This window comes from Phocoena phocoena, chromosome 14 (assembly GCF_963924675.1).
Source record: "Phocoena phocoena chromosome 14, mPhoPho1.1, whole genome shotgun sequence".
NCBI classification, from domain to species: Eukaryota; Metazoa; Chordata; class Mammalia; order Artiodactyla; family Phocoenidae; genus Phocoena; species Phocoena phocoena.
In genome coordinates, this window is record NC_089232.1 from 35371074 (window position 1) to 35383221 (window position 12148).

A 12148-nucleotide genomic window follows, 5' to 3' on the forward strand; every position below is an offset into this window, starting at 1 on the left:
ACCAGCCCACCCCGGGGAGATCTACACTCCCCGCCCTACCGGACCCCGACGGGCGAGAAGTGGGAGGATGCAGAGCGGGGGCGAAGGACAAGAAAGAGCAGATTGCTGAAAAGGAGAAAATGTCCGCTTCTCCCCGCGCCCTTGCGGGGCGGGAGAGGGGCGGGGGCCGCGGCCGGCTTCCGACTTAAAGGAGACCTGCGGGTCTACTGAGCATGCCCGTCCGGCGGTCGCCGAGGGTCGCTCCGGTTCCGGGCTCCAGGCTTTCCAGGCGGCTGGCGAGGAGGATTCGGGAGGGGGTGCTCCCGGGCCCCGGACTCCGGTTGAGAGGCGGGTAGGTGGGGGGTCCTGCTGGGGGCTCCGCTGGGTTAGCGTGAAGTTGTGAGCAGATCAATATTACTTTTGACGCTGTACGAGACACCTTTGGTTTGCTTTCCCTGCCCCTTGTTTCGCTGGTTGTGTGGGAGAGACCGGGATGCGGGTATTTAGCTCTTTCAGCAATGTCATTAAAGCCCTGAATCCGTGATACCCCCTATTCTGGAAACAATCCAGTAGACTTTGCTAACACCCTGATAGATCAAAAAACATCTAAGTTATTCGCCCGCTACCGCCATTTATTTTTGGAGTTGCCGGAGTCACAGTTAGCAATTGATGGGGGGGACCAAGAGGTGACCTGCTAGGAACATTTTCATCAAAAGGCCCCTTTTGGGTAATGAAGAAGGCAGAAGAGAATTGCAAGGTTTTCTTTAGAGGAACACAGAGGACCAGGAGCGGTGGGGGGAGCATTTGGTAATCCACAGGCTAGAGGGAAGAAATGGTTGCCATTAATCTCCTATTTGCAGAGTGCGTAACACAGTGCCTTCACTTTATAGCCATTTAATCCTCCCAACGACTCTATGTTGTGGGAATTATCCTGACACTACAGACACTGAATCCGAGGCTCAGAGAACTTAAGGACCTGCTGGAGTCTGGCAGCAGGACAACCAATTTGGGACCTGGTTACTCCTGGACCTTGGAATGTTTTCTTTTGCTCCTCCGGCTGCCTGGTCACTGGGTTGGGCCAGTCATTCACTGCTATTAGCAGGGAGCTGGATGAATGAGTTGTGATAACACAGAACCAGCTTGCCTACCTGCAGAAATTAATAATCACCTCACCTGCCACCTTGCCATTTGAGTACTCTGAAACTGGAGGGTGGCGCCGAAGAGATGCCCATTGGGTGGATAATTTTGACATGGACAAATGTCCATGTTCCTGAAAATTCAGGAATGAATGAGTGGGAACTCTTTCAAACATTGTTGAGAAAAGCAACAATGGGCAAAGGTGAGAACTGGGTAGATGCCTTAGCCTTATGGGGATTTAGACAACAACGAGGTCTTGCTTTGTTCAGTGCTTTCTCATAGACCCTCAACGGCCTCAAAAACAGAAGGACAAGCGTGGCCTTGTTATCTTTGTTTTATAAAGAAACTGAAGAATTGCTAAAAGCCTCACTCAGGGTCTCAGGACTGCTAGGAGAAAACCAGAACCCAGGTGTTCCTCCCCTGTCTAGTGCCCTTTTCACCACCACACACCAGCACTCAGCATCAAGGGCGGGTAGAGCCCAGTCCATGTCCAGCAAGATCACGGTTATTGTAAACACGAAGCCTAGGGTAAACCACTAGCTTTTCCTTGACTCAAGGTGAAATTCTGTCTTCGGAGTACTTGTGGCTGTCCAAATGCATGCATGTACACTTTAGGTATACTACATTTGAGGCATATAATCTTCTCTTAATTTGTTCAGTGGTTGCTATTAAGTTAAAAATCTCTGTGTAGTGTCTTGGCAGATTCAGGAGGATAGAAAAGTACTGCACTGGGAGCTCAGGAAGGGGCAGAGACTGCATCTCTTGCTCCCTAGCAAGACCCCAGAAGGAAATATCCAATAGCTATGGAATTTGTGGGACCCACTGCAGAGTAACAACGTGAAGCCCCTTGTTCAAATACCATAAAGAATTTCAAGACTGCAACAGCAGAGCATCAAGCCAAGCAAAGATCCTGTTACAGTTGTTTAGGTTGCCTGCCCATTGCCTAGACAGTGCTGTTTTAGAAAGTGCAGGCCCATCCAGGCCCAGGGTCCCAGGCCAAGGCAGGAAAAATAATTTAAAAACAAAGGGGAGGTGGAAGGGGAACAGGGCTCGAGGAGCTCTCCATCTCCCCATCTCACTGTGCCAAAGCCCAGGCAGCTGGCAACATCTGGGCCAGGAATTGTGGCGTTCAAGGGTCTGGGACAAGGGCCATCCTCCACCAACTTGAGAGAGATTTACTGAATAATTTAAAAAACATATTTGGGTTTACCTTTTAACCTGGGAACGTCTTTCATTTCTACTGGAATGCAAACGTTTCTGGGTTGTGTTGGATTTTTTTTTTTCAATGTACAAATAATGATTCCTTAAAATTGCCCATTCCCCTACTAAGAAAAAAAAAGATCATAAGATTCACGTGAAACTGAAAAGCCTCTGACATTCAGAATCTTGGCAAAGGCACCTGTGCCGCCCCCCACTCTCCCGCTCCAAGGTCGGGGATAGTTGATCTTCTGATCGCGAGTACCCTTCCGGCCCTCCTCTGAGCTCCTCGTCTCTCCCCCCCCCCCCGCCCCCCTAGTCCTCCGATTTTTAATCCAGGGGTTTCGAAGGAGGGAGGGAACCAACCGGGAGCCAGATGTGTGCGAGTCTGCGGCTGCCGCCTCCTCCCTCCTCTCGGGCATCTTAAAACCCGGAGCGCTAACGAAGGAGGATCCGGAGTTAGACGCGGCGCAAGTAACTCCGCTCCGGGGCTCCTCCGGGAGTGGAAGCCAGGAGGGAGGGTGGGGGGTGGGGGAGAAAGGAAGCCGGGCATGCTCAGTAGACGGAACAAAGTTTTTTTTTTTTTTTTCCTCCTTTTTTTTTTTTTTTTTTTTCGGTCGCAAGTAGGAAGCTTTTTGCACTCCACCACCTCTGGCCGCTGGGAAGACGTCATCGCTTCCGCCCTACTTCCTCCTCCTGTTGGCGGCGGTGAGAATCCAATATGGAGTAAATCGGCGGAGTCAAGAGATGGGGCTCGTACCGGGCGCCCTGCACCGCCTTCCAGGCGCACCTCCCCCGACCGCCGAGCGCTCCCCGGAACCGTGATTGGCCCGGTTCTCCGGGGGCAACCCCGGACCAAGCCCCCACCCGCGGCCCGCCCTCTCCTCCTGCTCTCAGCGGTCCCCGCCGCTCCACGGCGCTCTTGTTTTTCTCCTCCTCTCCCCCATCGCTGTCCCCTGCCCAAATCTCTCCTCTCCGCCCGCCCCCGAGCCCCCGGAGCCCCCCGCCCGCCTCGCCCCTCGGCGCTGCGGCGCTCACTATCCCCCGAAGCTTGCCTGTGCACCCCTTCCCCCAGACCTCACCCCGCGCTCCGGTCGCCCTGCTTCCCCTTCTGCCTTCTGCGGCGTCCCCTTCATCTCTAGCAGCTCCCCCCAACCAAATCAGGCGATCTCCGGAGATGTGAAGAAGGGGGGTGAGCAGACAGGAAGATGAAGGGAGCAAAGCTGCCCGCCGCGGGACAGGCGTCTAGGTGAACAGGAAAATGACCGAAGAAACACACCCGGACGAGTAAGTTTGGCCGCGGGGTGGGACGAGGGTGCCCCGCAGGGGCAGCGTGGGGGCCGGGGCTGAGGACGCGGGCTGGGACTCTGGTTGGGTGAACTTGGCGTGGGGTGCAGCGACTCGCTGGCCTGGGGGGTTTCGGACGCGAAATTTCCTGCTTGTTGAAGTGAGGAGGGGGCGAAAACTGCTGCGGGCCAGCGGGGGCGCGCCTTGGGTCGGCGGGCTGGTGGCCGCTGCGGGGGCCAAGGGCGCGCGGGTGACCTCGGGGCGGTCCCCGTTCCCTGTCCGGGGACTCACAAACACCCCTCCCGCCGAGATCCTCGGCGGCGGGAGCGGAAGACCTGACACCCCCGCTCCGGCTTCCCGGGGTCGGTGGGTTTTTACACGGTGACTTTGTGGCTCTCCCAACCGCCGCTAGCCCCGCGGTCCCTTCGGGAGCCCACTGGGGCCGAGGCTCCGCCATGTCGTTTTCCTGAATCGCTCTCATTTGCATACCACATTTTCATTCATAAAAAACACAGCGGAGCACAGGGAGGACTGGGCGCGGGCTGCGCGGGGGTCTGCGTGCGCCCGGGTCCCCGCGCGGGCCGGCGTGCTGGAGCCGCCCAGGGGTCCCGCGGCGCGTGTGAGTGTGTGTGCACGCGCCGGCGGGCCCAGCACAGGCGTCCCGCGGGGTCTGGGCTGCTTGCTGGGCGGATCAGAGGTCGTGCGGCGGGGGCGGGCGGAAGCGTGCGGGGCAGCGCGCTGCGGACACGTGTGTGTATGTATCTGTGTGTGTGTTTATCTGTGCGTGTGCGCGTGCACACGTGTGCGTGCCCAGCCCGCGGGCCCGAGGGGAACAATGCTCGGGGCGCTTCGCTGGAGGGTCTCTCCGGCGGACCCGCCGCTTCCCGCGGGACCCGTGTCTTTCTCCAGCCCCGGGCCAAGGGTGCAGCTCCCTCCGGCTCCACGGTCGCCGAGTCCGGTTTGGCTTTCTCCCACCCGCGCCCGAGGCGTTTCCGATCGCGGGTGCAATAGAATCAGGGCCGCCCGGCCCCGTGCCTGAGGTCGTCGGCTTCGGGTCCGAGCGGTCACCGCACCGCGGCGGCCGCCTCTGCTCAGTGGCTGTGCCCGCCGCCAGCCACTTTTTTTTTTTTTGTGAATAAGACGGTCTCCTTTATTGTCACATGATATCCCTCCCCTCCTCCCCTACACATTCATAAATCCGGAGCCTGCCTCGGCTCCTTTCATTCAGAGCTGCCATTAGCCAAGGTAGCAGCGGCGGCGCCGGCTGGGGCTCTTTGGCCCGGGCGCAGAGAGCGGGTCTGCAGCCGCCGGGACTTGCCTGGAGGGAGGCCCCGCGCGTGTGTGCAGGGGCGTGGGGGCTGTGGGTAGCCCCCAACCGAGGCCCCGGGTCTTTTGCCCCCGCGAGCATTGAGACCCGGGGCAGAGAGGGGAAGTGACTCAGGGCTGGCCGGCGTTGAGGGCTATGCAGCAGGTGACAGAATGCTGTGCTCTAAGAATCTACTCACTTTTTTTTTTTTGTTTTTTTAAATGCCCCTTTATCCTTTGGCGTCTGCTGTCACCAGGCTGGGCGGGAGGGGGTGTTGGGAGGGTTGGTGTTTGGGAAAGAGAATTTCCTTTCTGTGGGTCCCCAGGGAGCTTTGACTGCAGTAACTCCTGGTCTGCCGGACACGCGTCCGTAGCTGGAGAGGATCCCGCCTGGTGTGCGTGTCCGCTGCCCCACCACATCTACTGGTCTTTCTATTTTAGACCTTTTGCTTTGCCTTCATAGACGGTATCTTGAAATCGTAAAATGTTGCCCTTCTAGGGCTGAAATACGGGGCAGGGGGAGGAATATGCTGCTGAGCCGTGCCCCTTTTTGGACCTGACTAATAAACAGGTATTGTTATGGGTCCTTGTTTGGCCCTGCACAGACAGTTAGCGGTAGCAGCAGGGAGGGACGGTTGCCATGCTCTGGGCTTGTTGGAGATTGGTTCACCGCCCTAGATTGGGTTCCTTGGCTCCATCCCTTGGGGATACTGGCCTGGCCGCTCCCTTTTCAGGGCAGCAGGTTGGCTGTACATCCTACCCCATCTGGTATCCAAAGCAAAGGTATTTCATGTGGAATCACCAGCAAGAAATAAATCTCTTTCTTCCAGGCTTTCTGAGCAGTTCAGCATGGAACCGGCTGCCCCCACTGCTGTCAGAAGCCCAGTTGAGACAATGGATATTTGAGGACAGGTTCTGGTTTCAGTTAGAGAATCAGAAAGCTGTGGCACCTTAGCGCACTGCAGAAGTGGCCTTCTCGGGATTTCTTTTAATGTAATGACCTTGTCATGAGACAAGAAATGCCTGGTAGGAAAACGGGCTGTTCGGGCTGTAAACTGCCATTTGTGGACTCTGTCCATTATATTGTTCAACGTTCTTATGTAATGATCTCTCTGAAAAAAATTCCTTTTAAATGCTGGTGCCAGGAAGAAGGTTTCTCTCTGAGTTACAGAGCTAGCTGTGATTGCTTTTTTGTTTTTTTTTTGTTTTTGCTACCACTTTCTGGAAGCTCAGCTAAAATTTTTGCTTGATTATGGTAGCCATATTAGCTTAGGTTTTCGCTAGATTTGTTTACTGCCTCCTCTGTATTCATTACAGTCTCTGATTTTCTAATGGTTTTATGTTTGAGGTCCCTCAGATAATCTTTCAGAAGTAGACAAGGTGTGTTACTTATAAGGAAGTGACATCAAACTGGAGACTTGAGAGATATATTTGTGCCTTAGGTGAAATAGATTTTCCTGATAGTCCACATATATTTAAGGTTTTTATTACACAATACAGGTGTTTAAATACGTTACATTTAGCATCAGAATACAATAACTCAGTCTTGCAACTGGTAAAATCATGCTTAATTTTTTAAAAATAATAAGTTTTGTCTTCTAATGTTCTTTTCTGTGTCAGTTTAAAACTCCTCCCTAGGGAATTCCCTGGCAGTCCAGTTGTTAGGACTCTACTTTCACTGATGTGGGCCGGGTTCAGTCTCTGGTGGGGGAACTAAGATCCTGCAAGCCGTGCAGCGTGGCCAAAAAAGAAAAGAAAAGAGAAAAAAGTGCTCTCTAATAAATAAATGCTCATAAATTCAGGAATGCTCTTTTCGCTGAGGGTCCTAAACAACAGCTTCCATACAGAAAATACCCTGATCCTTTTTTGATCCCACTCCAGATAGAAATGTATGTTAAGATTTACAACTCCACAGATCTGCTTTTTAATAATTGAAAAATTAACGAGCATCAATAAATTATTGAAAGTGGTCTTTTGTATACAGGGAGTGGAAGATGTTTTTTAAATCATATGTATTCCGTCTGTATTCTTAAATCATTTGGTCATGGTTATAAAGGATTTGGAAATTTGCAGACAAAATGAAGAAACCCTTCTCGAGCAGGAGACACCTGGCTACCATTCAGCTTTCTATGTTGTTCATGAACTCTTCTCTGCAACACACATCTTGCTGAGAATGGATTTGTAGCTCTGCCCTCGCACATATTTTCCCTAATGTTGGAAGATTTCCCATTTTTTTAAAAAAAAGGCTCTAATATTTTTGCTGAACCATTTCAAAGAAATTAGACATTAGACCTCTCATATCCAATTACTTGAGCTTACTTTCCAAAAGACAAGCATACTATCCCGTGAAACCACAATACCATGATCACACTTTACAAAACTAAGAATAATTCCCTGTTGTCTTTAACTCTCAGTCTCAACTGACTGAAAAATGTCTTTCTAACTGGTTATTTCAGCCAAGGGCTGAAGATCCCGCTTTAAATGCATTTGTAATGTATTCTTATGGCTCAAGGCTTAGCCATTTGGTCACTTTCTGATCTAAGGCAAGTTACTTATGTATCTCACTTTGCTTTTATCTGAGTGAATAAAATGGGAATAAATATTACTGATTTCGTGGAGTTGCCGTGGGAATTAAATGAGCCAGCCTGTGTAAAGCTTGCAGCCCACACTAGGAATAACAGGTGTCTGGTGTCGGCTCTGTGCTGGGCACTGAGATAGGTTTCTTACAGGCTCACTTTCAAATAACCGTGTGAAGGAGGTGTTACCCCATTTAACTGATGCGGAAGCTGAAGAGAGCAAATAACTTTTATGGCACTTTACTCATTTAGTCTTCTCAACAATTCTATGCAGTAGATGGTTTTATTACCTCCATTTATAGGTGCGGAAATCAAGGCCCAGAGAGGTTAAGTAACCCCAGCAGCCTGGCTCAGGAAGGACTGTGTTTCTAAAGCACCATGAGGTACTGTCTCAGAAGGGGAGCGGGTGGTCAGCCATAGTCATTCTGACTTCAGAGCTCACACTGTTTCTGACAGTCACGCTGTCCCTAATTCTTCTGGATTGTTGACAGTCTGTCGTTGCCATAATTTTTTTCATTTCCCTTATCTTCCCTGAAAATGCTATGAAGCACATACTGAATTAAAGTGAATTTAAATAAACTTGGGCTCGAGCATTCTGTGATACACCTTAAGATAACGGGAGGAGTGTGAATTCAGAGTTGATTATTACTGGAATGTTTGCTCTATAGTCATTGAAATAAGAGTTGTGGTAATTAGACCCGTTCCAAGTATTGATCCATTCTCTATGCATTAGCCTTAAAAAAAGGGGGGTGTGTTTCTACTCTACCTGAATAGAATCCTTAAATGTTGAGAACAGAGTTGACTATGCAGAATTGGAATCTTGGTCTCTTCCTTAGAAAATCTTGAAAGCAAAACAAAACAAAAAACTTGGAAAGACCTTAACAAGCTTATAAGCCAGGACATTGTCACTGTATAAAGACATTGTCATCGTATAAAGTTAAGTGCCTACTGCAAGGCTGTATGTCTTGTTAGGTGGTGGGCCTGGACTAACCTCCATCTGCTGGGTTTATTTCCACAGGGATCTTAATAAATGCTACCTTTTTCCCAGTCCCTTTAACCAAAAACATGTATCAAAAGTGGATCAGTATCAGTACCGATACTATTCTGCCCAACAGTCTCCTTGCTTGTGCTGTTTATTCCGGAGTCATCTTTCTTCCTTTCCTTCTCCAACAAGTGAAATTCTGCTCGTTCCCCCCGCCAGCCAGCTCTGAGTCATTCCTCTTATGAGGTCCTCCTAGACTTTCCCCACCCCGACTCCCTAAGTCAAAACCGTGGGCTCTTTATAGCCTTTTCCTCCCACACTGTATGACAGTTATCACCATTTAGAGTTGGACTTACACCCAGCTAGATTCTGTCCCAGAACATGAGCTTTTGGGATTTAGAGTTACCTCTTAACTGCCTAGTTTTCTAACTGTTGTCCCAATACCATTGGGCACATTGTGGTTTGCTTTTAATAAAGATCTATTAAATTAAACAATGGATTTGATTATTTTAAAATGCTGTTTTGCCCCTGCTGACTGATGCAATAATTATAGTTGTCCTATTTGGTTAACTTAGGTTGTGTATAAACCTCCTTCTCAGAAACTCCCGTGTTCACCTGAAGCATGCTTGTGGCAATTGGGTGCAGAACCATCTGATGGTGGTGATCTGTGATTGACAACTCAAAACCATGTTGATTCCAATCACTGTTGTGAGAACTGGGAAGTAGAATGTCTTAAACACAATAAGCCAGGGCCTGTGTTTCTGCCTCTGCAGGAGAATCTCGGCAGAAATCACAGTGTTAACAATTTGCAGTAGCTATAGGGTTCTGATGGAGTCTTAACACTTGAAGTTGGAGACAGCTGTGCTGATGACCTCCACTATGGGCAGAGTTCCTATATTATGGGGGTGAACGCAAACACACAACCTAACAGCAAAATCCTCAGAAACTGAGCAAGATGATAACAGAGGCAGAGCAGGAAGTTTTTGTGTTCGGTTTTGGCTTGTTTTCTCTTAAGTAAATTGGGCTGATTTTTTTTTTTTTTTTTCAAAGACCCAGTCACATTGATAAACTCATGAACTATTCTTGTAAATGTTTCTTTTTGATCAATATTTAAGGCTAGAACACTGATGATTTTTTAAGGCATTGTCTAGGGCTTTTAGTTACTGGAGTAGAAGGAGTGTTTTGCACTGGTGCACACCGTGCTCTGTGAAATGCGTTTTCTGTGTGCTTGCCCTAGTAGGCATAGAAGATTGTTACCGCAGCTTGCTGTCCCCTGTCAGGGAAAGGAAGTCAGGCCTGGATCTTAGTAAAATATTCGCTATTAACTGGCATAGGCGTTGACTAAATTAAGAACCAACTGTTTTGTAACTACTCATTTCTCAGGTAATCTTTTGTCAACAATATGTTCACAGGGGGCATATGATAGCAAATCCTGTTTATGTTATTTATGCTACTTTCAAAGGGTAGTTGAAAATTTACTTGAAAACAAAATTTCTATGTTGACTTGCACTAAGGAGAAATGGATTTTGACTTCACCCTGGAATTTAGCAGTTGTGAGTGAAGAGATTGAAACAACACGGGCAGCTTCAAAATGTAGGGCTTTGGCTCCTCCTCTTTGTACTGAAATAACGACTTTTCAGATCTCGTTTCCATTCTTAGATTTATCCCCTGTGGTCATTCATAAACGCTTAAAACTTCATTAGGCTAAGTTTTTTATTTTTTAATTTTTTAAAAATTATTTTTGTCTGCGTTGGGTCTTCGTTGCTGCACGGGGGCTTTCTCTAGCTGCGGCGAGCGGGGGCCACTCTTCGTTGTGGTGCGCGGGCTTCTCATTGCAGTGACTTCTTGTGGAGCACGGGCTGAAGGTGCGCGGGCTTCAGTAGTTGTGGCTCATGGGCTTCAGTACTTGTGGCTTGTGGGCTCTAGAGCGCGGGCTTCCGTACTTGTGGCTCACGGGCTTAGTTGCTCCGTGGCATGTGGGATCTTCCCGGACCAGGGCTCGAACCCATGTCCCCTGCATTGGCAGGCAGATTCTTAACCAGTAGCCACCAGAGAAGCCCCTCAGGCTAAGTTTTTTAAATTGTCTTTCCTAGTTCATCTTTGTGTTTCATTTTCATTGTTTATTGCTCTTATTTCTTTTTCTCATTGCTTTGGCTCTGCCTCCCGTATTGATTTTTCAGATAAGCACTGTTTGTTTTGTAATATTTGCATCCCACCCTAACTGAGAATGCACCCAGAAGCTTGGCCCGTCTGCCCTTCCCAGGGTGGGAATAATAGCTTATTGACCTGTATACCACATAGCCTGGCAGAGTGCTGAGCCCATAGTAGGCTTTATGCAAACATTGATTGATTGGTTAACATAAATGTTCATTAATTGAAAAATAGTTTTACCTTATCTAAAAAATTAAATGACAATTCACATTGTACCCACATCCAAAAAGACTTTGAGTTTTATTGTTTGTTTTTGTTTTTTTCAGAACTACTGCGAGGGGCAGATTGTCATGATGGTAGTGGAAGACACATGGGCTTTGGGGTCACACTCTGCCTCTTCCCGCTACAGACTCTTAACAGTCAGTGTACTTACCTATAGTAGCATATACTTGACTCTCTTGCCATCCCTGTCTGTGGTCTAGAAATCATATTACCAACAGCGTTCAAATCGTCTCTAAAACAAGAGTCAATAGGCTTGGTGGAAATGAGTGAGGCTGAGAGTTCTCTTAGGAGTAAGCTGGCCTATGGCTTGTTTTGTCTACTTGCGTGCCATGTTGGTGTTCGCGTTTTATATTTCCAGCCAAGGAATAAAGTGGATGCCGGACCAGAGGTTTAATTTAATCATCAGCGTCCCAATAATTTTACTCATTTTTAGAGACCTTTGGAAGCTGGATAAGTGTGAATATAGTCTTAACATAGTCATTACATTTCTCTCCTTTGCTTAATAGTTTAAATCATATCTAGGATTTTTCTCACGCTCCAAATTCTAAAACGAGCCTGCTGTGCTAGGATGCTGTGCCCAGGCTCAGTGTTACTTCTGGCCCTGAAGGCTTAATGGTGGCCTTCTCACTAATCTGTGGGTGAACAGGTTTCAGATGAGGAGTTTGCTGTTTGCACACCAGCTTTGAGGCCCCTACCATCCATTCTTAGATGTCTTTTATGCTAAGGAAAATGAGTAGATTTGCCAGATTCCAGGTGTCCATTTGGAGTATAGTATTCTCTGAATCTGAAGAACTTGACTTTAGAGCATACTTGGATCCTAATTGCAAAGCCATGTATAAATTATTTATTGGCTAAAATAAATAGCAGTAGGGGTGAGGCTGGAGGAAAGGGAGAGACTGGCTGTGGAGTGCCATTCATTCACTTACTGCACCCAGGGTTCCAGACACCTTACCTGTCAGGCAGGAGCTGAGCTGTGACTCGGAAGCACCCTCTGCCCTTGGGGAGCTTACATTCTAGCGTGCTAGGCACTTCCATGTGCCTTAGGGGTGTGAGGCCAGTGTGGTCTGGATCATGGACTGACCGGCTGCCAGAGGTGTTTCCTCTCTTCTTCCTCTTCCTCTGCAGGGTTGCCCCCTCGAGCTGCAAGCATTGGGATTCCCAGATTTGGGGTGGAGGGAAGTCTTCCTCCAGAGCATTAGAGGAGCGACATGCCCTTCCTAGAATCCCCTAACAAGTTCTTCGAGTCATTTTT

At 48.9% G+C, this 12148-nt stretch overlaps 1 protein-coding gene across 1 annotated transcript in view; it reads left to right on the plus strand.

Moving 5' to 3' along the window:
- Positions 1–1308: 1308 nt before the first annotated feature.
- The window catches only part of SPRED2 (sprouty related EVH1 domain containing 2), a 122188-nt gene continuing 111348 nt past the window's right edge, over positions 1309–12148 (plus strand). The window contains exons 1-4 of the mRNA XM_065890816.1: positions 1309–1318; positions 2633–2787; positions 3211–3505; positions 3762–3966. Of these exons, the coding sequence (XP_065746888.1) occupies positions 1309–1318; positions 2633–2787; positions 3211–3505; positions 3762–3966 (665 nt within the window). The remainder of the gene's footprint in view (positions 1319–2632; positions 2788–3210; positions 3506–3761; positions 3967–12148) is intronic.